Below are 25,444 nucleotides of genomic sequence, written 5' to 3'. Positions count from 1 at the left end.
TGTAGAATCCTCTTAAAACGAATGAAAAACCCCAAATATGCTATCGATATACGCATCTAGTACTTGAATTTTAAGCTAAGCTGAAGATATTTCATGGATGATAATCCAATAGAATAAACAAAAATATATAATTAAAGATTAAAAACTGCTCAACTTATATATAATCAATGCTTTCACAAAATGTTATGAAATAGAGAAATATTTCATAAACGTGATTTTAAAATCGCAAAACAGTATCTAAAGGAATCGATTGGACTGTAGATACCAAAGTATGATATATGTATTATTGTATATGTATATTGTGTATGTATGGCCACGTCACATTTGCAGTCCGTAGGTAGATATACAGTTGCATTGACCCGATGTCAGGCTCCGTACGATCAGCGCGAAAACGTCGCAAGAACGGTCACAGTTATACGAGTGGACGCGGAACGCTTTTCCGTGACTCGTTTACGAGCACGTTGTACCTGACATTCCGACCGTACGCTCGCGGAAGAACGTGTTCTTGGACGAGTCACTCCTCAGGAATCCCTTGGAGGCAAGTAAAACCGGCCTTGGACCTCCTTGAGGTCTCTTGTGTCAATATGCTGCGCCTATCAGCCATCCCCTCTTTGACATGCAGATCAGCCCTGCCACAAGAAACAAACGTGCTTGGCTTTCACAAAGCGAGAACGCGACACTGATGTTATAGGGTGTCTTACCGCTTACTACTTAACTATTCCACTGTTTCAATCCAAGTACACGAATAATCTCAAAATTTATAATTTTTTTATCTTTCCCCTTATAATCTCTATATTGCTGGTACTGTTTGGCAAAATTAATCTTTTGTGGTCGACATATTCTTCTCGCTGTACTACTAACCTACGCCAATAAATGTTTACAGTTTAAAGACAAATTTGGAATGCCGCCACTGTGGTAATATCCGATCGAAGGATGAAAGGATCACTAATTTTCTAATTATTTTCTAATTTCGATTTTCTAATTTCTGTAACTTTGTGGAAAAAATCATATATATATATATTAAACCTTCCATGAATGTATCAGGTATAAGTTCGAAAGTTGTGCTGAATTATTGGATTATGGAAAAACTGCATTTCTAACGAAATTTTTATCTTCTTTTATATTTGTCGTTGAAGAATATATTTTTCGCTATTTGTATTAAACGCTACATGCAGTTGATTAAGCGATCGAAAATTTTAAAACTGCGTGACAATACTTGAATAATGCTCGGTTGGTCGTGTGAATCACGTGACTAATAATATCGAGTAATTGGAATCGTAATTTACTAAATTACACGGTTAATTGAGAAATTTCCTCGTAAATTTATAGGTAGTCTGAAATTTCTAACAGACTTTCTTTTTCTAAGGAATATGGAGGATGTTATGGCTTAATCGATAAATTTGTCTTAATCGGTATATCTTGGAAAGTTCATTGAGCTGAAAGAATACAATGATTGTCTGGTTGCTGAAGGAGGCCAAGGAGATTCTTGGAATTAATTTTTAAGGACACTGTAATAGGGTGAAAGTTGCTTCTAAGGTATTTGACATATCTAGACGTTAATTACTTGCAATTATAAGTAAATGTGAATTGGCAAATTAATGCCAGTATCGCGATTGTTTAATTTTTTCTTTCAAGTATCCATGACACATCTGCCTATAGAGTGAAATACGAATCATTTGTAAGCAATTTTAATGTGTTGTAATTGTTGAAAGAACCGAATAACGATTACTTTACACATTTGACACGGTTAAATTTTATGTTTTAATAATATTGTATGTATTCATGTTTATATACATTCGGTACATTTTACATATTTATATTTGCCATAAATATAATCATTCACAGTCTTTCAATTATAAAATTTAAAAAATCGGAGTGCCTAATTTTGACAGACTTGATAATTCCAGTGATAAAACATGTGTCGTTAAATAAACCACGCTTCTTATCTTCGGTTACAAAAATTCTACGTCTACCAGATAAGACTATAACCGTAAAACGCAAACCATAAACTCGTCACAAATTCAGGATATACGATCTATTTTATTCTACTCCTTCCTTCGCGGTAATTGTTAAACAATTTCAACAAAATTTTATCAGTGAGAACATCATTGACGGAAATCGACTCTGAGACAGCAGCACACGCAGGAAATATAAATTTCGGAAAGCGTTGCGCGGAACACAAGCGCATCCAATTAACACCATGGAACTGGCGCGAAGATAAACTCTACTGATCACACGAAGATGTTCGGTGTCGATAATATCTTTGCACGCAGCTGAGATTTACGACGATATCAAGTTATACATGTTCTCATTCCTTGGCGAAATGCACCCGGCTATATCGATACATCCTGATTTCCGACAACGTTCCTAACGCATTTGATCGTTCTCCTCGATTTTGCCAGCGGATACAGAGCGTGTCGTCACCATCATCGTGGTTAGAATTATCGCCAATTTTCAAACTTTCTTCGACAGTTACGAGTATTATTATTTGGTACTGGAAGATCTTTGACTGAACGGTACAGGACAAAAGTACGACGAGTGTGAATATTTGCAATTTTCAAATTTTCAAATCAATGAATTTCGTAAAAAAAGATAATTGAGTAATCAGTATTTTGGATATAAATATTATTCAAGAGGGACCCCATGATCAAAATTAATAAAAATGGCTTGTATTATTAAAATCCTATAATGTACATTTTATATATATATATTTATATAATAAATTTAGAAAGAAGTTATTGCATACTTTTAAGTAAAAAAGAAATAATATTCTGGAAAAGCCTTACGAGAGTAAACATCCATAAACTTGGTGCACTGCTTCGTCTAAAAATACTTCAGCATGGATTACAAAGTCTATTAACGATCTGTGAGAAGATCGATTTTTCATAGTGATTTGGCATTTTTAATACTCCCTTTCTGTTGGTAAATTTCCTCGGCCTGAAACCAAAAGTAATTAGACCGACGTTTCCACTTCCGGATGTTTATCGTTTGAATCTTGTGATACTCTGTCTCCTTTTCGTCGTGGAACACAAAAGGATTTATTCTCTGTTAACATTGAATTTTATGGTACAGTTGTTACGCCATACCGAGAAACTTTTACGGACAACGGAATCATCCATGCATTCAACGAATTGGATCCATTGGATCGTGAAGAACAAAACGTCGAACGATGGAGTTTACCTCTCCGACCAGCTACCGTGGTTAGACAATTTTCAGTGGGAAATGAAAATTCTTTGGAATGGACCAAATGAACGAAAATAGTTGTAAACCAACGTATACATCAAATGAAAAAGCTAGACTTTCCAGTTTCATCGTTTTCTTCAATTTCATATTTTACAATAAAAGAAAATATTACATATTATTAAAATGTAATTAATGATATATTAATTTATCATGAAAATATAATATTGTACTACATGTATTAATATTATAAAATAATTAATTGATCATGAAAAAGTAAAAGGTAAGCTAAAACCAATTACAATATTAAATTGAATAGAAAGATAAATTATCGAATATTAGTTCGTATTTCCATAGAGCTTAAGACTGAAATGTAACGCAAAGTACGGATGGGAAAATTATAATGAAAAAGTGAGAGATTTATGGTGGAAACGTCGATATCATCCCCGAACAAATGAAACAATTAGGGGTGTGGTCGCATTTTTCCATTCCCACAACACACGCTTCTCGTAATGAACACTCCTCTACATGAATAAATAAACTCGCATACGATTACACATGATTTTGCATATTCTGGTTCTCAACGATTAGCGAACCGCTGCTTGAAGCCTATTACCGATTATTCATGGTATGCCTCCTGAGTTTTCTTAATTTCCTGGTTATTACATATTGATCAAGCGTTTTTGCAATTTTCTACCGGACATAATTTGTCATATCAGTAGATTGAAAGACATTTTCTTTTAATAAATAACTAAGCTTAATACATATATATACATATACATAAGGTAAAAAGGTGTTCCCATGCATTGTATATCATCAGTATTGCGTAGTCGTACCTTGTTTCGATTGTGCGTCCGAGTACTATTACGTAAACGTAGTATGAACTGTATTAACTTTATCGAACTCCTTTTGTAATGACTTGCAGAGTATAATTTCATTACTACTTAGTTTTCTTATTGTGACAATTTTTGTTATTGTTTTATAACAATGCTTTGATATCCTGTCTTATACTTTTGATTCATTATATTCATGGAAAATGTAAAATATTACAAGCTAAAATTTTGCTTCGTTTCAACATTTTTCCTTTATGAAATACATAACAATGTTTATTTACATTGGCTGATGGGATCAAAGTATGTAAAAATAAATATAGTAAGAAATTTTTCTTCTCCTATCGTCTTTTTTTTCACTTGATTTTCTTTATTTCTGATCTTTTTATTGATGATCAGAGAACGAAGTAGACTCGATTCCTTTTTTCGCGAGACGAAAAATTAACAACCTTGAAATGCTTTCAGCTGATCGAGAAAGCTGAGGTTGCGTCGGAAATAGAACGTTCGCAACGGATGCATCGTGCAAACATAGCTGCCCTGCAATAATATTTGCTCGTCGAACGATATGTCTAGTGAAATAAGAGCCGGAAGAAATATATTGGCATACAAAATGATGCTTTTTTATAGAAACTTCATTGCTCTTATCGTAAAAATTTCTGTCTCGATGATTTAAGAAAATAGAAATTAACAGAGCATATATATTGTATATAATAGAAAATTGATTATTCAAAACTACTCATGTAAAATAATTCAATTTTCCGGAATAATTAAATAGCTTCGTTTTTATATAAAACAGTATCCTTTATTTTTACATAAAAATGGAGTGTTGTAATAATCAAGGAGTGTTATAATAATGCATTCATGTTGCAAATGAATAATGAGAATAAGATTAAATAAATTCTGATCTCATTTCATTTCTCTTGCTTGTTATCAATATCAACCGGCTGCTATAAAATCGATGTAGCAAAGGAATCGTTGAAGTCGATCCTGTTAATTATAGTTTCGATGTTGTCTTGCGTAAATACATGCTAAATTAATCAGTTCATTAGTGAAGCAGGCAAAAGCGACTTTCTGCTCTTTTCTGATAAAATAATCTTTTCTATTGCTTGATTTTCCCAGATCGAACGAATGCTTTAATATCGTTCTACGCTGAATCTGAACCAGTTTAACACGATCTCTCCTGTTTTTCTCTTTACTCTCGGTTTATCTTCCCTTCCAAGGGAATTCTGCAACAAGGATTATTTCCCTAGTTTGATCTTCGTCCAGTTTCACGGTGTCCGAATAAAAACTTCAAACATTTCTTTACAGAGTTTCTTAAGGTTCACAATTTGAATCTCTTCGAGTATCTACCTCTTTCCCCTTTCTCTGATCATTTTCTTTTTCATATTAGATAATTCAGCAAATCATCATTATTTTATTGAATACTGTTGATGATCTTAGAGTTCGATACAAGCCCTAAAGCCTGAAGCATTTGGATACTTATTGAAACTTTTTATAAATATATTATACAAAATATTTTGAAATACATCACGAAATAAATCAGGAAATAAATCACGCACTTCGGATTTGCTTCTTTTACCAATTTAATTACGATATACATATTTCATTACAGACATAATGACATTTCAAAAAATTTCTTATAACACACATAATGTTGTACTCTTAAAAGTGTCTTCGAATAGTGATAAATGCTCGAATATTATCTGAAATCACTATATCAGTTTTTATATCGATTTATAACACACAACAAGATATTATCATCTTTCTATGAAAGCTTTCTTCTTTCGTTCTTCTTCATTATCTGGTTTCATGCCCTCGTCCATTGTACCCAGTTGTTTTCATCCCAAGCCTTTCGTCTATTGTAAAAGAGCTCCTTTCAATTTCCATTGTCCATCTCGATACTTTGTCCCTTCTGAGTTTTGTCTCCAGCCTACAATTGCTCGGTTTTTCTTCGAGACTAATTGCTCTCTTTGTCGCATACCTTTTTGAGAAATTTATTCCCTTGGTTCCACTCAGCTTTTTTCAATTTCAGTTGAAGAGTCTAAAGAGGTAGCTTTTCAAATATTTCAATTCAGTATTGCGGTACGTCCCGAATATTCTTCAACAAAATAATCTACACAAGAATTAAAACCAGCAACTTAAATTTAGGATAATTCAAAATCAATAAGCTAATTTTCTATAAAAAAAAATCCAAAAAATCCAAAATAATAATAATCCAAAATAATCGAGAAATTCACGGTTTATACATTGTGAATGTATTATTCTTACGCTATATCTATTCATGTTATACAAATATTTTCAACACAAAAGTGAATTGTTTTGTCATTAATTACAAGACATGGCACAAGTATAGTCACTGTTCATGCCTTGTAATAATTATTTATACGTTCTTTAATCTTCATTTCGTCATAACAAGCTTCTTCCATTTCTATTCAGAAAAAATTCTGCTACAATAAAATAATAACCGAACACACAACACAAGTGTAACATAACTCCAGCATAAATACAAAGTAAGTTAGAATTCATTGAAATATATATAAAAAATGTATAATCTAAGACTAAGTTACAAATAAATAGTACTATGAAATAGTTGAAAGGTTTGTTCTTATATAACGCTGTGTGAAAATACTTTCTAAAAATATGATTTAGATGTCATGACAATATAGATAGCTCAAGACTTTTGCAGAACGCTATACATATCTGAAAATCCTGGCTCAATAAATAACTACAACCACGTTATTCATCTCCAGCCGTGTTCATTCTCACTACCATATCGATTTTACCCTTCGACAATGTCTACGTTCGCCTACCGAACAGCTCCATTCGCCAGCCGCGAAATCAGATAGCATTCAGGAACGTCGCGCCGCGTCGCCGTTTCTCGGATTGAACGGCGTTCTGCCACCGCGAGACGTCCGTTTCCCGTTAGTTCGTCAGTTAATAAGATTTCCTGTTGATCGGTTCCAGGGACGAGGCGTAGGATGGGCCCGACCGCGCGAGCAGTCGTCCTACACTGAAGAGGAGGAGCTCCCCTAAAGAAGAGAGAGAAGGAGGAAGGAACGAAGGATGCCTGCCTCGCAGTCCGCCGCCACAGAGCGGCGAAACGAGAGGATGGTGAGTATTATATATCCTTTCTACGGTTGTCGTTTCCGCAGGAAGCGACCAACAAAAAAACGTTAGGGGGTGGCGAGATGAATGCTTTAGGAAATGGCGTTCCATTTTCTCTCGATGAAGGCACAAATGGAAGTGTCGAGATTTTTGTTTCCTACCTGGTTTCGAATAAAATACAAAATTGTAGACTTAGTGGAGAATTGGACGTGTTCACGTGTTCGAATTGAAAGGCTTTCCTAACTTTCTTAATTATTTAAATTATAATCCGTTTAACAAGACAAATTAATAAAGGTATCAAGACGTGATTGTTATGACTGTAACTATTGGCTGTCGATTAGTGATACTAGTGATACTAGTGATAGTGTTTATCTTTTATAAATACAATTCGAGAAAATATAATTAGAGATTCGTTAAGGAATTATTTCGTCTCACATTTTTATCTAAGTTTCATTTACTATAGTATTATTATCTATGGTATTAGAAAAGTGGTAATTTAGAAAGGAAGATATTTTAACGCGTCGCGCTCAAATACGAAAAAAACTGTACACGAGTTAAAAACCAGTAATTAAAACGTCACTTTTAACGTTCACATCGAATTCATAGCATATGAAAGAGTTAAACAGACAAAGGAATACAATTTTCCGAGAGTCCGCTCGACAATCGCCAACTACCGCACAGCGGATCGCAACGATGTTCGCTTCTGAAAAGCCTTCGTACCATAGGAGCGTGATTCCGCTTCCGGTTAGTCAACGACGCCGTAACAACCGTTTTTGCTTGGCTATCGACTTTAAACTAGAAACTGATTACTTTTCCCCTTCTATCCTACGTATTTTTATTTTTATTCTTATTATACACTTCCGCTCTCCTTTCATCTCTTTTATCTTCTACTTAATATGCTTCTCCATCTTTTTTTCTTAAGAGTTTAGATAATTTCTCGAAAACTTTGCAGTTAATTCAAATTAATTAATGTGCAATAAAGATTTGCGTTGATTTTGAAAATTATTTCATTATTATAATAATATTTATTAATTTTAAGAGTCACTTAATTATTATATTATTTTATAAAATTGATTACATCCATATATCTATAGAAGTATTTCTGTCTTCGTCCCGTCACCATACGCTTCTTCTTCACTCATCGATCAATGACCCGATTTGACTCACTCTTTCTGAAGTGATCCTTGAAACGATGATCGGTCGTTGCACTTTATAAGGACTACACCCCCTTGTTCAAGAAACTTCTATGGTTAAGCAAGTTTCAAGCGTGTTCGTCATCTGAAAACAGAACGTTTTTCTCGTTAAATTTGAATTTTTCTTAGAAATTTTTATAAAATTCGAAAACAAATATATTTAGTATATTTATTATTTCAGATCACACACGAGCCGCCAAAATTAAAAACGACCCTGAAAACGCCTCCTAAACAAGCAACCAACCCTCTTCAGTTTGTTAAAGTTGGACCATGCTCTTTATATCGTACAGCTCAAGAACAATTGCAAAAAGTCCAGGAAGTAAAGAAAATAAAACAAGAAGTTCGCGATGATCCCGAGGATTGGCAATCGGTAAGATCATTTCTTAATAAAAACAAAAAATGAAAATGCCTACACTAAGAATGAAGATTTATTGGATTTATTCAAATATCTTTATGTATTAAATCATTGCTTCTATGGTGTGTTCAGAATTTGGACAATTGGAAGAGTAGTCGAAGGAAGCGTCAGGAACACATCATTGAACGTGTGGTTGAGGTTAAGAAACTCGAACTGGAGGAACACGATCGACAGCGTCGTCGGAGCAAGACTTTCTCAGAAATGATGGAAGAAAGAGGCAGTAGGGGTCGGAAACTGAGCATCAGCTTGGCCATGTACCACGAGGAAGATGCCAATGATCTGAGTGACCTTGGTATAGGAACCAGCAGCGGAAAGAGCTCGGTTAGCGGCGATACGCACGATGACACGCACAGTGTCTTGGTAAAAATCATATATTTATCAATATTATATAAAATACTTCGTACATCTCTTATTTAAACAAAAATATAAAAAATGCTTCTAAGCAATATTTATATAGCTGCATCTCATTCGTAAGTGTTAGGACATTTATAAAAACTTCAGTGAAGAAAGAATTTATCCTGACTAAAAAGCAATTTTCCTCAATGCGAAAATTCTCGCAACCTACTCTTTACAATAATTATTCTTATTTTCACATAAAACCAAAAACTCGACAAACATTTTCCAGAGCGACAGAGATAGCGAAATAGAGAAGAATCACTCGGACGTGGACAACGTGGCAAGCGAAAGCGTGATCCACAATGATATCACGACATCATCAGCGACCACAACGACGTCAACGACAACGACGACGACGACGACGACGAAGAAACCATTCGGGAACGGATTTCACAGCAGCAACCATAGTCACAACAATCAGGAGTACGATTCAGCGACAACAGCGACGATCAGCTCCCCAGAACCAGAGGAATATACGTACGAGGGTGCGATTCGCGGTTACGTGTCTCGAGTGTCTCAAAATATACCAAGGCGATCATTGGTCAACCTGGACTCAAAACTCGACAGCACCAAGACATCAACGAACGGTTCAAAGACGAGTTTAAACGACGAAGGTAAATCCACCATACCGGTGGTGAAGGTCGATATCCTGAAGAGGCGAGAGATCTTTGAGAAAGCCTCGCAGAAGAACAACGAGAACAAAACGAACAACAGGCTCTCCGGAGATTTTACCGGCACGAAATCTATCAAGGAACGACTATCGAACCTAGAAAAACAGAAACACGAGTCGGAGCATATGGATAAGATCGCGAATAAAGCGTTAAACAGACTGTCCGGTGACATGAGCTCGATCCGCGAAAGATTATCTCATCTGGAGAAGCAGACGTCGGAAAGAGAGAACAAAAGTTCTGCGTATCGTAAGCTGAGCACCGAAGAATTGGAGACAGTCAGACCGCTACGGGATAGATTGTCCACTTTGGAAAAATACAGCAGCAGCGACGAGTCATCGGCACCTGGCAGTACCGCTCACGAGTTACGACATAATGGCGAGCTGTCCGCCAGATCGATAAAGGATCGTTTGAGCGCCTTGGACGCGGCCAGGAGCAAAGAATCAGCCGATAAGAGATCATCCTCCGTAGGAAAACACTCGTTGTGCTTCCGGGATCAAGAGAATAGAATCGATACCTCGACTCCTAGTGAGAGAAGCTCGTCGCCTGACTCAGAGTATCGCGTGCCAAGAGCCGCCTTCCATAGAAGCCTGGATTCTCTGGACGCGGATGCTTCCAGCGGTCCCGATACGTTCGAAAGAGTGCAAAGCTTGGAGGAACTCGATTACGGCAGACGTTATCCGGCGTCGTCGTCATCCGCCGAATTGTTAAACGATACCGATCGCGAGGATTCAGGGATTCACACGGCTGACGTCAGCTGCTCCGTGAGTCAAGCGGACGAACCAGTCGATGAAGACATCGTGCACACTAGCACGATTATCGAGCGACAGGAGGTGATCGAGGAGAAACCGGAGGAACCTCGCGACGTCGAGACAACGAACGTAACTGTCGTTGAACAGCAAAGCGCCGCTGTATCTGTGAACGAAATCTCGACGACTTCTGCCAGCCAACCTGACGCAGTAGTAACAAAGAAGGTAAGGCGTAACTACGGTGTTGCATGGCGGTTTCTCTACTGGGTAAATCTACTTTTAGTTGTCGTTATATCTACTTGGCTGACGTATGTAAAAGTGAGAGTCTATTGAGTGGGGTACAAGTTGAGTTTGCTTGCCGTTCGCGAAATTTATTTTCTATGTTACCAAGTATCGAATAATCGCGTAAATGTTAAGATTAAGTATTCGGGTCGGTTTAGGTTGTAAAGGACGGGCGTCAAGTAACATTTCAGTTTAAATTAGAAGTTATATCTACCACTATGTTTCACACGTAAATTCGAAAATGAAACGTATACTCTTGTTGAGAAGAATTGCTGCAAAGTAAAGATCATGAATTTTAAATTCCATCCATATTTTAATAAGATTGATTATATATCAGTAGCGTATAATTTCTTCGTCATATGAATATCATGATTTATATTTTATCATTATATTCCGTCATAATTTCAAATGACTTCAAACAAGCTATTACTTGACGACCGCACACTGAAATATTTTTTAACAATCGTGACTTTGAGTGATAACCTACTATTCTTGTTGTTTGGTAACGGGATGGCAGGTAGTACGATCTATCCAATAACTCTTTGGTTCTCTAGGGTACTGCTGACACTTCTGGGGAACTGTCGACTAACAAATCACAATCGCAGGCACACATAGAAGTTACTAACTCTAGTACACTTCGTTCCTATCCTGCTACGAGTCGCCCGATCGTGTATCAAAGTCCCAAAGTACCTCCGCGACGATCACCTCCCGATATGCTTCCCAAACCAAAGTTGCCTGGCCCCAAAGAACATTTAGAAACTAAAACAGATTCTCTGCCCGCTAAAGAATCGAATTCTGTCGCGTGCAGTAGCAAACTTTGCGCGAACGAGCAGGATCCGAAATTCGGCGTCGACGAAAAGGTTCAGGGTGCCTCAAAAGAGGATTCAACCAAAGTTATGGCTTCGTCACCAGTACCATTAGACTCTGCCGTTATAGACACTTGTTCACTGTCACCTGTTAGAGTGGCAGCTGTTCCGACGAACCTTCAATTAGAGTCTAACGCTACCTCAGCTTCGAACTGTATCGCGAAAGAAGTTCCAAAGACTATAACGACACCAGTCACGTCTCCACGGGCAGCATCAAAGATTCCCACTCCGCTTCCTCGAAAAACGATAGGCACTAAATCATCCCCCACCAGTTCTACCTCCTCTCTGAGTCCGCCCATTTCACCATCCTCCTCTAAAACACCATCATTAAAAACTAGAACGTCAAACGTTAAGAGTCCAACCAATCAGTTGTCTTGTCCAAAAGCATCAGAAATACCAATTCCCGTTAGTTCTAATGTATCATGTAATTCGAATATTCCCCTGTCACCATCCTCGAATCTCGAACAAACACCATTGACATCCTTCAGCACGAAACATATCTCGTCCCCAACGTTCAGCACGAAACACCAGGTGACGGTGGGTGAAGAGACACTGCCTGCAGAAAAACGCCGAACGGTGATGGAAATTTGCGAAAAGGTGGTGGTACCTCAGGGCAAGACACCTACGACATCTCCAGTGACGCCATTCATCACCGTGGATCGCGTCAATGAGAAGCCGAGCTCAGCGACTGAGGTTAGGATCGATCAACAATCTAGCAGCCCCTCGAGAAAGTCTTAAAAGAGGAAACGAGAAAATTCGTTCGTCTTTATGACTATCCTCGCGTAGCGCTATTGTCTCTATCTCGCCCTTATCGTTAGACCTAGCTTCGTCTAACTTCCATTTAGATCTTGTACATAAAAATGGGCTTTAGAATTGAGCGTTCAAGTGGCAGGAATCGCTACACGACTGCTTATCGATAATTAAAGAGAAAAATGAAAGGATTCAGAGATTATTCGAAGATTAGTTTGAAACTACGAAACAGTAAAAAAGAGTTTCTAACGAATGTTACTCTCATGAGCTTATATCGTACCTAGCTGAACAATTCCATTATCGTGCCTCGATCGTTTCTATGGTAACTATTCATATACATATGATATACACTATATGAAGTAATCGTTTAAAACAGAACGCGTTTTGATTCAATGAAATATTAGGAAGTCGTATTCGCGTCTGGGATTTATCAAGATCAAGAAACTGAATCCTGCCACTTAGAACTCCCGGATAATATTAACCCGTCTTCGCCTATCGCTTCCACACGTATTTATTATCCGCCATTACGCACAAATCTCACTGGAAACGAAGGCGTGAGACCGTAGTTAACGATGTAAATAGACGACGCAGGAGCAAAACGTATATAATAACCCCCCCCCCCCCAGTATCGAGTAGAATTAGATCACGTAACCAGAAACACGTACTAGCCGGAGGTAAACGTTGTACCAATTCGTACAAACGTCGATAATCGCGGAAAACGTAGTGGCTTAATCAAACAGGGAATACATTTTGGACCTAAATACCGATGCCTAAATGCGATCGATCGCTGTCGTAACAAAAATCGTAAAATATTCTAAGCGATAAGAAAATTTTGGTGTGGCTCTAAACAGTATTGATGATATTCTTAACATTATTAAACTATTTAATATTATCCATACAATAAAGAACCAATGGATAAAAACGAATCCTAGATAGGTACTATTTCAAACTATTCTAACACGGTAAGAATAAGACTTCGTTTTAGATTAACTTGTAATCGATCTTAAAATACGACCTGTCGACATTCGGCGCGCACTATATAGTGGATAACGATCGATTGTAACGCTTGGGGGAGGCGTATGCGGTTAATGAAATATAAAATTCAGTGGGCAGAGAAATTTGTCGTGTCGTGTTTCCATCGTAACCAAGGATATACAAATTTCCTTGATAAAAGATTTTGAAGCACGAATGAGTCAAAGTTGCGAAGATTTAAATATCTATCTCTTGACAATATATCAGTCATGAAACATATGATATTTAATCCATGAAATCTTTCGTAGAAATAAAGGAAATCGACGTATCCATTTTTGCTTCAAAGTATCTTGATTTCGCTTCAACGAATACGCGATAATCGTTATCGAATGCCTTTCGAGAGAAACGGTAAACTGCCGAAAAATCAATATTGAATTTAAAGATGTATAACAGACCGATCAATTTTACCATTGTCTTCGTCACCCTGATTGTTCGAAATAAAACTTGGAAATTCTGCTAAGTATATTCAAAACGTAAATAAAGGGGAAACAGTATAAATTTTCAAACTGTCTGTTCCACTGATTTGTTCACGAAATAACCCAATCGTCGTGCATTTCGAGACTGGGCTTCGATTCATTCGTCAATGAAAGATGAACGTGTGTAAGCCTCGTATAGAGCAAGCGTCGGACGAACCTCGTCTATCAAGAATCGCCTTATCGTCTCTGCAATATACGTGTCATCGGTAAACAACGACGTCGAGCTTTAACGTGCAGTCGCAATCAAGTGACGAACGCGTTCAATGTGCCGTCCTCATGAACCATGGGTCGAAGATCGGTCAGAGTGACATTTAATTATTACGAAAGGCGTTCATTACTGACCCACGTCACGATAAAAGTGTCCTGAATTGTTACGATTACTCGTTCTATTATATCTTGAGTCATCGCGTACTTCGTTTTTTATGACGTTAATCGATGCATTAAACGAGGTAAGAATTCGTATGGCATTTCATCTAGTGACATTTTTTGATCGCTGAGAAAGTTTTTTTGTTGACCATCTGATTTACCCTTTATCCATGCATTATTTTGCCAGTTATTAATACATTTGCATATTTTTTCGTTAGAAATGTCTTTATTCCAAGTAACATTTGTTCCATCACAATGTTCATTATGTTTTTTTTATTTTTTTAAATTGTTTTTCTTCGAAGCATACGTAAATAAAACGCAATAATTGCGTGAATGTCGATATTTATTTAGCAACATCACTAATTAGTAATATTATTAATATCCAAACACCATTGACCTGTAGTATAAAACCAATCAAAAAAAACCTTTTCCCGTGTGTCACAAAATTACTTTTTCTCACATATATCACCTATTTTTCTTAGTTTCGATTTTTCCTCTTCGTAAAAGTTTATTGATTGCTTGAATTTTGATTTGTGATAAACTTAATGGAAATCGTTTCCATATCCATCCATCTATGGTCGAGAAGAGTAATTATACCAAATGCTAGAAGTTCGTTCCATTTTTTACTAGCTTTGTCTGCCATCATCGTCAACGAACATCGTGTAATTTCAAGCCAGTGTTGTAAATCTAAGATCCGCTACTGTAAAGAGGTAAGACGGTATTTTCGATTGTTCAAGCTAGCGATAAACCCCACACGATCATGTGTTTTTCTACCTTCTACGACCGGATATTCAGTTCTATCCCGCTTATCGCTAGTTCTCATATTTGCTATCGATCCGAGATTATGCATGGCTGCAGCTTAATTGATTTTACCAGTTTCCTAGTTTCGTGCCAATCCTCGTTTTCGTATCAACGCACAAACCTCGTTTCTCCACTTCTTAACGTGATGTAAAAAGTTTTCCTCAAATGTTAAATAGAAATTCTATCGACTAGATATTCACATTTGACACTTTTGTGCGCGTTACGTAGAATTTATGCACTTGATCACATTGCGGTTTTTTCATTTATTGTACGATAGTTATTAAAACGGAAATTATTAGCAGATAAATTTTATAATTAAACTGTGTAACTGGCATAAAGTTTCTTGGCAATTTACAGCGTGCGTTTTAATAACACGATAAAGTATCAGGTCATCCTGAAATACATCCAGAAAGCAACGAAATATGTTGGTAATCAGTTTGCAATTACCAAAGATGTTCTTCTTCGATAACCTAAGCGTGTTAGAATCTTCCATGTACTGTAAACTCGCCGATCTTTGCACTTTGAAGTAATTATCTCTGTGGCACCGTTCCAAATAGTCGTAAATCGGTATTTTTTCGTGATAAAATCTTTATCGCTGCATTCATTTCGTCGTAAACCAGATGACTTTTTAAACCTCTTACATTATTTTCAACTATTTATTGATTAGAAAAATCAATTATCAAAATCCTGGATATATTTACATTCAGAAGTTCACATTTTTATTTGTTTCCTTTACGATTCTTTCGCAAGAGAAAATAACTGGGATTAATATGATTGATTGTTGGCTTTCAAACAGCTCTAAACCATTTCCTGTTGTACGTTATCTTGACAGGATCGGGATTAAACAAAGCATTTGCTATCAAGATCTCCTATTTTTATCTAATTTCAAAATCTTCAATGAAAATTCCACGTTAGACATTTCAATACGATATATTTCATCTCGAGTCTACTGGAAATTGTATTCGAAGAACCACGCTTACTTTTAAACGTTTGCACGCTTACTTTCATTTTTTACTTTCAATTTCTCTTGAGCTATTTATCTCGAGTCGGATCATTTCCTAAATGATTATACAAAGTTATTAGAACAATTAAAACGAGTGGTTCTTTTAATCTTTTTCGCGGGATTTTTCGTTTCGGAAGTCATGATTAGTACTTCTCAAATATATTCTTGAGTATAATGTTACATTAGCTTCGTATTATTTTATTGTTAAAACTTCTTTCCAGATGATCTTCATCGATAAGCAATGCCGTATTCTTTATTAGGTATGACTGATGGAATTGACATTTCAGTTAAATATTTCGCATTATACTTTAGAAGCCAGTTGAAAACTGAGAATCGAAATAACGAACTTAGTCACGTTTCTACCTGTGCGGTTAGATTTAGATAAACGTTATCATTATTGCCGAAACGTCTTATCTTTGTTTGTTCGCACTTTCTTAGACGATGGCAATAATACGTGACATCATATTTGCATGAAAACTTACGAAATAATAAACTACGTACATTTACCGCTTCTCACCACTGATGCATGCATTATATTTTTATATAACTACAGTAAAACTCGATTTACGATGACAGGGTCGGGGAACAAAAAGGTCTGATAGTTGGGTCAATCGGATAATAAAAGTCTACCAGTACTCCTTTCCTTCGCTGCTTATCATTCGTATAATCAAGATTCATTTTTTTAATATATTAATGTTATATATATTAATATTAATAAATTATTTATAATTTTATTAATATAACTGGATTTTGCTAAACTGAAATTTATAAATATTAAGACACAAGCTTTTATTCGTATAAACGATGCGTCACATAGCCTGAAATCAGGATCAGATTGGCCATTATGATGACATCAGTTCGGATAAATGGAGTTTTACTATAAATATGTTTTTAATTCATTATAAAATTTTGCATTAGTAGTGACTATCAGAATTTTTAATAACATAACATGAAATTTCTTGTTCACTATTTTCTTTCTTATATTTCTTTTAACCATATATGCACCGATAGTTATATATATGTGTTATGTTTTGAAAATGAATGTTTAAAAGATCTTTACATCTGTTTTAAATTAATATCTTTTTAATTTGCATACATTTAGTTACGAATCTGTTTGTTTGTCATAATCTAGCAGAATAACTCATCGTTCTATGTGTGCGCCATTGCACGGATTTCACAAGAAAAAAAATGTATGATAGTCATGCATGAACGCTGGTGCATCGGTGTCTATCGAACATGAGAAAAAAAAAAAAATAAAGAAGCAAAAAGATACTCTTAGAATGCAAAATAATCTTCCATCCGAAACTACAGTTGCCTCCGAAGCTGTTGCTCGAAATCCAGTGTTTCTCAAGCTATGTTTTACGCTTGTTTTTCTTAATATCCTTACGACACCAACAAAGAGTAATATCTATTCATATTAAAAGCAATTAAACATTAATATGGACAATATTAATAACAATCTGTATAAAACATCATTTAAAACGAATCAGTTGATAAGATTCAGCTCACGCCTCAAAAAGTTAACAGTGTAAATATAACAGTTTATCTCACTCGGTTAAAAGTTTCACGGGCACATGTTCATAGTATGTGGGCAAAAACGATTATCAAATATAGATAAAACTTTATCGGATCACTCGACTATTTTGCCACGAAGGAAATTGTAAAAAAATTTCAGTAAAATCGATGCCATCGTGTGTTTCAAACACTATTCCTTCTATCAATTGAGAACAAATCAATATGGCATAAAGTAGGGTTATTTGGATCAGAATCATTTTCTCGTTTTTTATATTTTCTTCCTGCAACTAAAATACCAATCATGTCAAGAATTAATGACATCCCATATAACAAGCTTCTGATTATCTTGTGCAAACTTCAACATTGGATTTGAAGCCGTTTGAGACATAACTGACTGTAATAACCCTATACCTTGCTATATCGACAAAAGAGCCGTGAAAGTTTGAGAAACCCTGGTCGGCGGGTGTAGCACGCCGGTGTTGATTTGCATAGAATGTAGCGTTGCGAAATACGCGTACGGCAGAAGCAATAACGCAGAGATCGTCTCTTCAGGAACCGATCGTTATCGAGAAAGCGGACGACGAGGAGGCAGCGGCGATTTGCCAGCCGAGCCCGCCAGTCGAACACGAAGAGCACGAGGAAAAGGAAGTGACGATGAACGGGAAGATCGAGCAGTACGAGCTACCGGCACGAAACTCGATCAAGGAGTCGATCGACGTGCACGACGTATCTGAAAGCGAGCCGTCCGCGAACGTCCCTGTCCCTGTGCCTGTGCCTGAAAGACCGACGACCTTGACCCTTGGCAAACCGGAAATCGCTAAGATGGATACGATGAGCCTCCTTAGCCCCGATATGGTATCGCCCATGTCTAAACAGGTAAAGAAATACGATACTCCTTAACAATCCTCGTTTCGCTGATCCCAATCGATTGGATTGGAGATTGGTAGATTGATCAAGTTAAAAATTTGCATAGAATTGTTCTTTATTCTTGAATCGCGTGGTGTGTTAGCTTTCTTTTCTCTTCTTAAAAGTCCATAGTATTGCTAATGCTAGAACTACCTGTTTGATAATACGTGAATATGATATGTAAAGATAACGGAAAGAGGCGAGGGAGCATGATAAGTCGCTTTTCTTATTTCTTATAGCAGAATAATTCCAAAATTCACTACCTTATCAATTTACTACACGTTACTAAAATTGTCTTTTTATTTGGTTTCGAAGCTAAATTAAATTTACAAAAACTATAGTTGTGATTTATTTATTTATAATAATTGTAAAAAAAAGGAATTTTGAAATCTGCAACTGGACAGATTTAGTTGTTCTAATATTAATGAAACAGTGATTGTGATTTGCGAGTTTGTAGTGATAATAGTCAACATTTCTGAAATCAATATCTTTGATGTAAATGTTTTTCTCTAGGAGAATCTCGTAACTAAATTTTATGAAAACAGTTTTCGTGATATGTGATTCATGTGATTGTATTATGATTTTAAAATCGTTCTTTTATGGAAAATGAAAAATGTTATATATCGTGTCTTTTCTTCATGGCATTTTTCTTGTGTTTTTCATTTTAAGTTTTCCTTTTACAGATTTTGCCACTAAATTTATCAAGTGACGAGGAAATAGTCGCCGGTTTGGCGTTTCCTCTGGGACCACCAACCAGCGTGGAGCCTCCGAAAGAGAAACCACCACCACCACCAGTGGATATCAGCGACGAAGAAAATCTTCCAGTGGAACCTCTAAAAAGATTGAATTCTACTCGCAGAATAAAGAAGGAACTACGCACGAGGCGCTCTGATTTTCTTGGAATCGAAGGGGTATGCGACAGTTGTGTCTAATACGTGGAATGAAATCGCTCCCGATTTTCTCCGTTCGACGTATATTGAAATATTCAGCACGGAAAAGCGTGTACGAGACTCGAAATTTTTTTTTACGACAGAACGTCGACACTCTATCGTAACTTTCGTTTCTTCTCACGGCTTTCCACCTCCTTCCAGTGGCTTTCACTTGTTTCCGGAAGCTGATATGTTCCATGGCCGTTAGCGCACCCGTGTTTAACGTTGCGAGAGATCATATCGCAGGCGTAACATCGTTTAATGATATTAATTGGAGCACATGAATGGATTTACGTAACTCACATTCGCAATTATGCTGCGCGTTAATCTAACCTGATGAGACTCGCGTGTTCGTTCGTTGACCGCGATACTACTACGCGTTTATTTCTTGCGAATAAGTCTCCTTAATAATTTTAGTACTTTCTTGTTCGATGAAAAATTGTCTTTATTTTATTTGTCTTGATTTCATAAACTAATCGAAGAATTTTTGATATCGCTATCTAATCGATACCATTAATATTATTGTAGGTATTGTGATTAAACACTACAAAAACTAAGACACGTAATGTTTCGCATAAGGTAAAATATGAAAGAGGAATTACGTAAACGAAGAAACTATGTTGTTCTATCAAAATGATTTAATGCTTAAAACTTGTTATATCATTATCATTTAGAGGAAACGTACAATTGATGATTGATCCAACAGATTAAAACATACAATTAAGACAAACATATTTATTATAGTGAAAATATTCTTAGTATGTAACATTGACCAAAAATTTTGAACAATACACGTTATCTTGGCAGTTCGAAAAACTCTTAACTCTCAGATCTCAAATAATTTAATTCTCTGAAGTAGTTGTTATGAATTGTTAGATTATTATCTTACCTAAGTAGAAAATTTTGATCGATTAATCGTTTCCTAGGTAACTTGAACTAATTATCACGTCTTATATTAAATGAAGATATGGCCTATTACTTATGGATAACTGTGTATACATTCAGAGCTATTTTAACTCCCCTCCGCTGTTGTTTCAGGGCCCAAGCTTCGAGAGTTAAAAAATACTTCACATTCCATCAAACTAAAAAAAAATTCCTATCCCATCACACAAACGATACTGAACCATGCTTCAATTTCCAGGTAAACGATGACGAACTGGAACGCGAGTTAACTCTAACAAAGCCACCGGACATGGCTGCGATTCTGGCCGAGGAAAGACGCATCGAACAGCTTCATCGTCGCTCGTACGACACAGACAGCAACTACGAGCAGGATTCCAGCCACGAAAGAGATTCAGGGGTCGAACTGGGCCACGTCGAAGACTGGACGAAGCAACCGGTCAGTCCCGATATGTCTCAACATAGTCGCCAAAGCAGTGAGCCATTCGGCGCCAGCGTCACCTCTTCCGAAGAAGACGAGATCACAAAAAAAGAAAGGGAGATCATCGAGGTCCTTGAGAAAGAGGAACAGTGGCGGTACGGCAACAATCGTGAGCTGAACAGGTAGGAATTATCCAAGGAAAAATTGTATCGTGTGGGGGTATTGCAGCCAAGAAGGGTGTTAGAGTAAAATCGACTAGGCTCGATATCGCTTATCTCTACATAAATTTGTAAATTTTCCGCTTCTTCTTCGTACACTCTTCAGAATTAAGTGTAATGTAATACACACTCGTTTCTGAATTTTATCGGTTTTCTATACATATACAGTTCCAGATAGATAGAGGATTCTTACTTTCTCGGTCCTTTTGAGTTTCATGGAAGTGCTTTGAGGTTCTCTTTAATGTTTCTCTTGTATGTTTGCACGAAAATTCTTGTAATTTTTCTTGCCGTTGGAAGCATGCCAGTGAAACTGAAGACGTCAATATCGCTTAATAAAGTACTATTATTATTTATTTTTTTATTAATTATTTACAAAAAATTTATATAATTTTTGAAAATTCTAATGTTCTATGTCTTATCAGGTTTTTCATGAACTGGCGTCTTCAGTGATCACTACGACACACGATGGTCCATAAACAGAATTCAGTAGCTTAATGGTTTAGAAAACAGAATAAAAAATTTAAGTAAACAAGGATTCATTATATCATAAATTAATTAAAATTATTTTCCAAGAAATTTCGAACATGACTTAAGAATATAACTTCAAAATTAGTCATTTCAAAGTTAAATCATTTTTTCATTATTTCAGAGATTCAATATTCTTAATTTTGTTTGTTTTAATGTTTTCTATTATTAAAACATAGATATTACAATAAATCTGAATCATGAGAATTAATTTTCTATTCTTCTAGTTACTTTTAACATGTTCAAATCCATGAATAGAGAATAGAAAACTGGATTATTTCTTTCACTGAAAGTTTGTTGAGCCACTAAATTCATATCTTGGACTATTGTGCGACGTACCAATATTTCTAAGCATATCTTGTATATGTACATAATGGAACTACAACAAACTTGTATCTCGGGATCAATGTACAATGTACAAACGGTGATGAAATGAAATAAAACACTTTTACCTTGAACACACTGATGGTCTTTTCCTGCCGCTTGACTGTCGCTATTGCTATGCCTTCTCTCGAATCCTGTAAGCCTTTTTACAAGTAGAACAAAATCACAAATAAAGTCGACTTAAGCTTGAAGTCGAATAATCGAGAAATTCATGACGACACAGTGACTTGGGCGAGAAATTGGCGCACAAACTGCGCGAGCTCGAAGAGGAGAAGATGCAACTAGAACGGGAACGCGCCCAGGAAGCGGCCTTACGTCGACAGGAAGAGACACTAAGGAAGAACGAGGACAACACACGCAAGCAGGAGGAGACGTTGCGGAAACAACAGCAGGAGGAGACCGCGAGGCAACAGGAAGCGGCGAGGGCTGAAGCAGAGGCGAAGCGTGCCGAAGAGAAAAGACAAGAAGAGGAGTTGAGAGCGCAGGCGGAACAGCTTAGGATTCAAAATGAGATTCAGGAGGAGAGAAGAGTAGCTGATGCTCGTCGCATAGAAGAGAAACGTATCAGGGCCATGGAGAGCCAAATTCGTGAACAAGAGGTATGGGTCTTTACTTTCGTATTCTTTACATATATATATATATATGTTCTTTTTTGTTGGTGTTTTTATTATGTGGGTGCGGATGCTTTGGAACACTCGAATTGGAATTAAGTTTGTGGTACGAGGTAGTTACATTTCCAGTTTCGAAAAGAAAATTTGTAGTTTTGTATTTTGCAATAATTTTTAAGTGTTGAGTATACATATATATACAGAGAGTCCCGTTTGGCTGAATGAATTGAGTAGGAGAAGAAAGTTTGACAGAGCAAAATATGTATTTGTCCAGAAGAAGTGAAACATTGTGACAAATAACAAACTTGAAATCATTTTCTTCCAGAGGAGATCTTTCATATGCTTTTCTTAAATTGGCCTACATATTATTTATATTATTTTTGAATGCTCATGAGCTAGTGGCAATAGTTCCATGGTTGAAATTAAAGAATTACGATTTAATAATTTCAGAACATATTTCCGCTCTCAATACTAGAATTTGTTAGTTCTTTTTACAGGAGACGATATTTTTTATCAAACGATGGAACCATATTTTATATTAAGAAAGGATATTTTTCATTGCGAAGAAACGCTAAATATTCTCACAAAGTCACTAAATAGCTGCATGCTGTAAATTAAGTATATCGCACTGTAAACGTTAACGGGACTATCGTTGATAATGATTCGCAGAACACGTCATTGGTTGGTGCTGGTTTGAACGACGAAGAAGACGAATTTGCTTCCGGGGTAAGGGAAACAGTATCTTTTGTAACTCTTGCCATTTTTTCTCGATGCTTGCTTCTAACAAGAACAAGGCAATTTAGCAGAATTACAAATTTTATTTTCTAAGCTTCACGAAGTAAAAGTAAAAAGATGACTCGAATGCGTACACATTTTGTAAAGGAGAATTCACGTTAATAACAAAATAATAATAAAAATAGAATAATAATAGATTATAATTAATTAATTAATTCTCTGAGTAGGAAGTCCTCAGAGTGGAAAGGGAGTTGCTGCAGTTAGAACAAGAAGAATTAAAGCGCCAACGAAACAACTTGGCGTATCGCGAACAAAAGCAGCTTAAATTGGCAGAACAATTGCAAGAACAATGGAAATCCTTGCAAGATGTCGCGCATACGTCTGCGAACAATATCCAACAGTTCAAGAGTCAACAATCGGTGAATTATAGATCGTCGATGCCAAATCTTCAACTTCAAGACGTGCAAAGAAGAAGACCTCCGCCTCCTCCTATACCACCAGCCAAACCGCTGCGTTTAATAGAACAGAGGCAAAGGGACGTTACCATCAGGTAAATATCATTTAAAATTTAATTGTAATGTGTATGATTAAGAAAAGAATTATTTTATCTACTTACACTGGTTCTATAGAAAAGTTTTTATGTAAAACATTTTGAAAGTTCATTAACAATATGATTTGTAACCAATCTCAAAATGTATGTAAAAATTACAAGATAATAGTATTTCTAAAATGGTATTTTTAAAGATATATAGTTGCATTCTGTTAAAGTGACAGGAACTTTACATCGAACAAACTCAATTCTAGATAGTTCGCCAAATTGCAACAGTACATTGTTACGTCGGTGTTTGGAACAGATCGTAACTAACAGGAAATGCAAATTAGAGATAAAATATAGCACTACGAATCGTGTCACTTAATTTCCTGCAGAAACTTTACGCTTTGTTGCGTCTGATGTAACATTCGTCTGTCTGGACGATACGTCGTGCAATCTCTGCTTGCAGAGCAGTCATTCATAATCTTTGATCAGTTGATATCGCCTGTGCTTAACATAATTTTACAATAGAAGTTAAAGATTAAATGTAATAAAATTCAAAGTTAAAGTAATATCTTAACGACATGCGATTAAATGTCGTACAAAGTTTCGGCACTTGAACAGATTCTATAAATTTGAAAGAACGAAAAGCAATGATAAAAACAAAGATCGAATGAAATTGTAATAGTTTGTATGGATAACATTGTAAAATGAACAGGAGCAGCAGAATTCCGTCAGCAGATTCGATCCCTCAGCAAGTGGATGCTCCTTTGCGACACAGTGCATCGGTTACAACACTCGCGAGCCATGCTGGTCAACAGATGAGCAGGCAAACGTTGCAAGCTCTCAGTGCAGTTCCTCGACCACGAATCGTTCAAGGCGATCAATGGGTTCAACGAAGGAAGAGCGACGTGCCACGAGGCGCTCACGATTTGAATTACCAGCATTGGCTTATTCAGGTAAATATTTTATGATATCTCACAAGAAACAATTAAGATATAACACGAATAATTTTCACAACTTTATCAAGTCATATATCAAATTGTTTATTATATCAAATTTAGAAAAAACATTTACACCTGATGATATTAATAATATAAAATAGGGGAAACGCGGAAGTATAATACAAAATTACACATATTTACACACGGAACTAATATGAAAAGTTTATGTTTGTCGATTTTCTGATTTTTATGTGTCCTGATGATTAGATAGAAGTATTTTAATATGAAGTACTTAAGGAAGGGAATATTCTAATAGATTCGAAGATATAAGCTTTTGAAAATAGATGATAAATCCATCATGTTTTGTAGGAAACAAATAATGTCAATTTAACTTAATTGATATTAACCTGCATAATAAATGTTATTAATCTCAAATTTAAATGGTATGATGCATAGGAAGCAGAACAAAGAAGGATTAGTGAAAAGAATCAACGATCGCCACCGCGGAAACCTCAAATGCACGTAACAGGGACGTCGGTTCCTTATGCTATGACTCCTACCAGGTCGGACAGTAAACCATTGCCTGACTCTATCATACAAACCCTTACGCAAAGAGTGCAGAATAGAGCGCAGGAGAAACCTCTTCCGCCAAGAAGAAGGTTAATATCGAAACAAAGAAATTTCTCATAAATTTGTCATAACTTTTAGGAATTAT

At 36.2% G+C, this 25,444-nt stretch overlaps 1 protein-coding gene across 5 annotated transcripts in view; it reads left to right on the top strand.

The window, feature by feature from the left end:
* LOC100644874 (uncharacterized protein CG43427) overlaps positions 1–25,444 on the top strand; it is a 156,761-nt gene that overhangs the window by 129,347 nt on the left and 1,970 nt on the right. For 3 of the 5 annotated variants that reach the window (XM_012312631.3, XM_012312628.3, XM_048408707.1), the window contains 13 exons: positions 6,975–7,121; positions 8,490–8,678; positions 8,796–9,083; positions 9,349–10,761; positions 11,373–12,377; positions 18,180–18,503; positions 19,217–19,444; positions 20,604–20,965; positions 22,134–22,509; positions 23,188–23,244; positions 23,481–23,803; positions 24,504–24,744; positions 25,186–25,388. In XM_012312631.3, coding sequence (XP_012168021.2) covers positions 7,074–7,121; positions 8,490–8,678; positions 8,796–9,083; positions 9,349–10,761; positions 11,373–12,377; positions 18,180–18,503; positions 19,217–19,444; positions 20,604–20,965; positions 22,134–22,509; positions 23,188–23,244; positions 23,481–23,803; positions 24,504–24,744; positions 25,186–25,388 — 5,057 coding nt within the window. In that variant the 5' untranslated portion in view covers positions 6,975–7,073. The remainder of the gene's footprint in view (positions 1–6,974; positions 7,122–8,489; positions 8,679–8,795; positions 9,084–9,348; positions 10,762–11,372; positions 12,378–18,179; positions 18,504–19,216; positions 19,445–20,603; positions 20,966–22,133; positions 22,510–23,187; positions 23,245–23,480; positions 23,804–24,503; positions 24,745–25,185; positions 25,389–25,444) is intronic. The other 2 variants (XM_020864424.2, XM_020864426.2) reach the window with 2 other exon arrangements.

Source organism: Bombus terrestris, chromosome 1, assembly GCF_910591885.1.
Source record: "Bombus terrestris chromosome 1, iyBomTerr1.2, whole genome shotgun sequence".
Classification (NCBI taxonomy): Eukaryota; Metazoa; Arthropoda; class Insecta; order Hymenoptera; family Apidae; genus Bombus; species Bombus terrestris.
The sequence above is the reverse complement of the archived record's forward strand: the minus strand, read 5'-3'. Positions and strand labels throughout refer to the sequence as shown.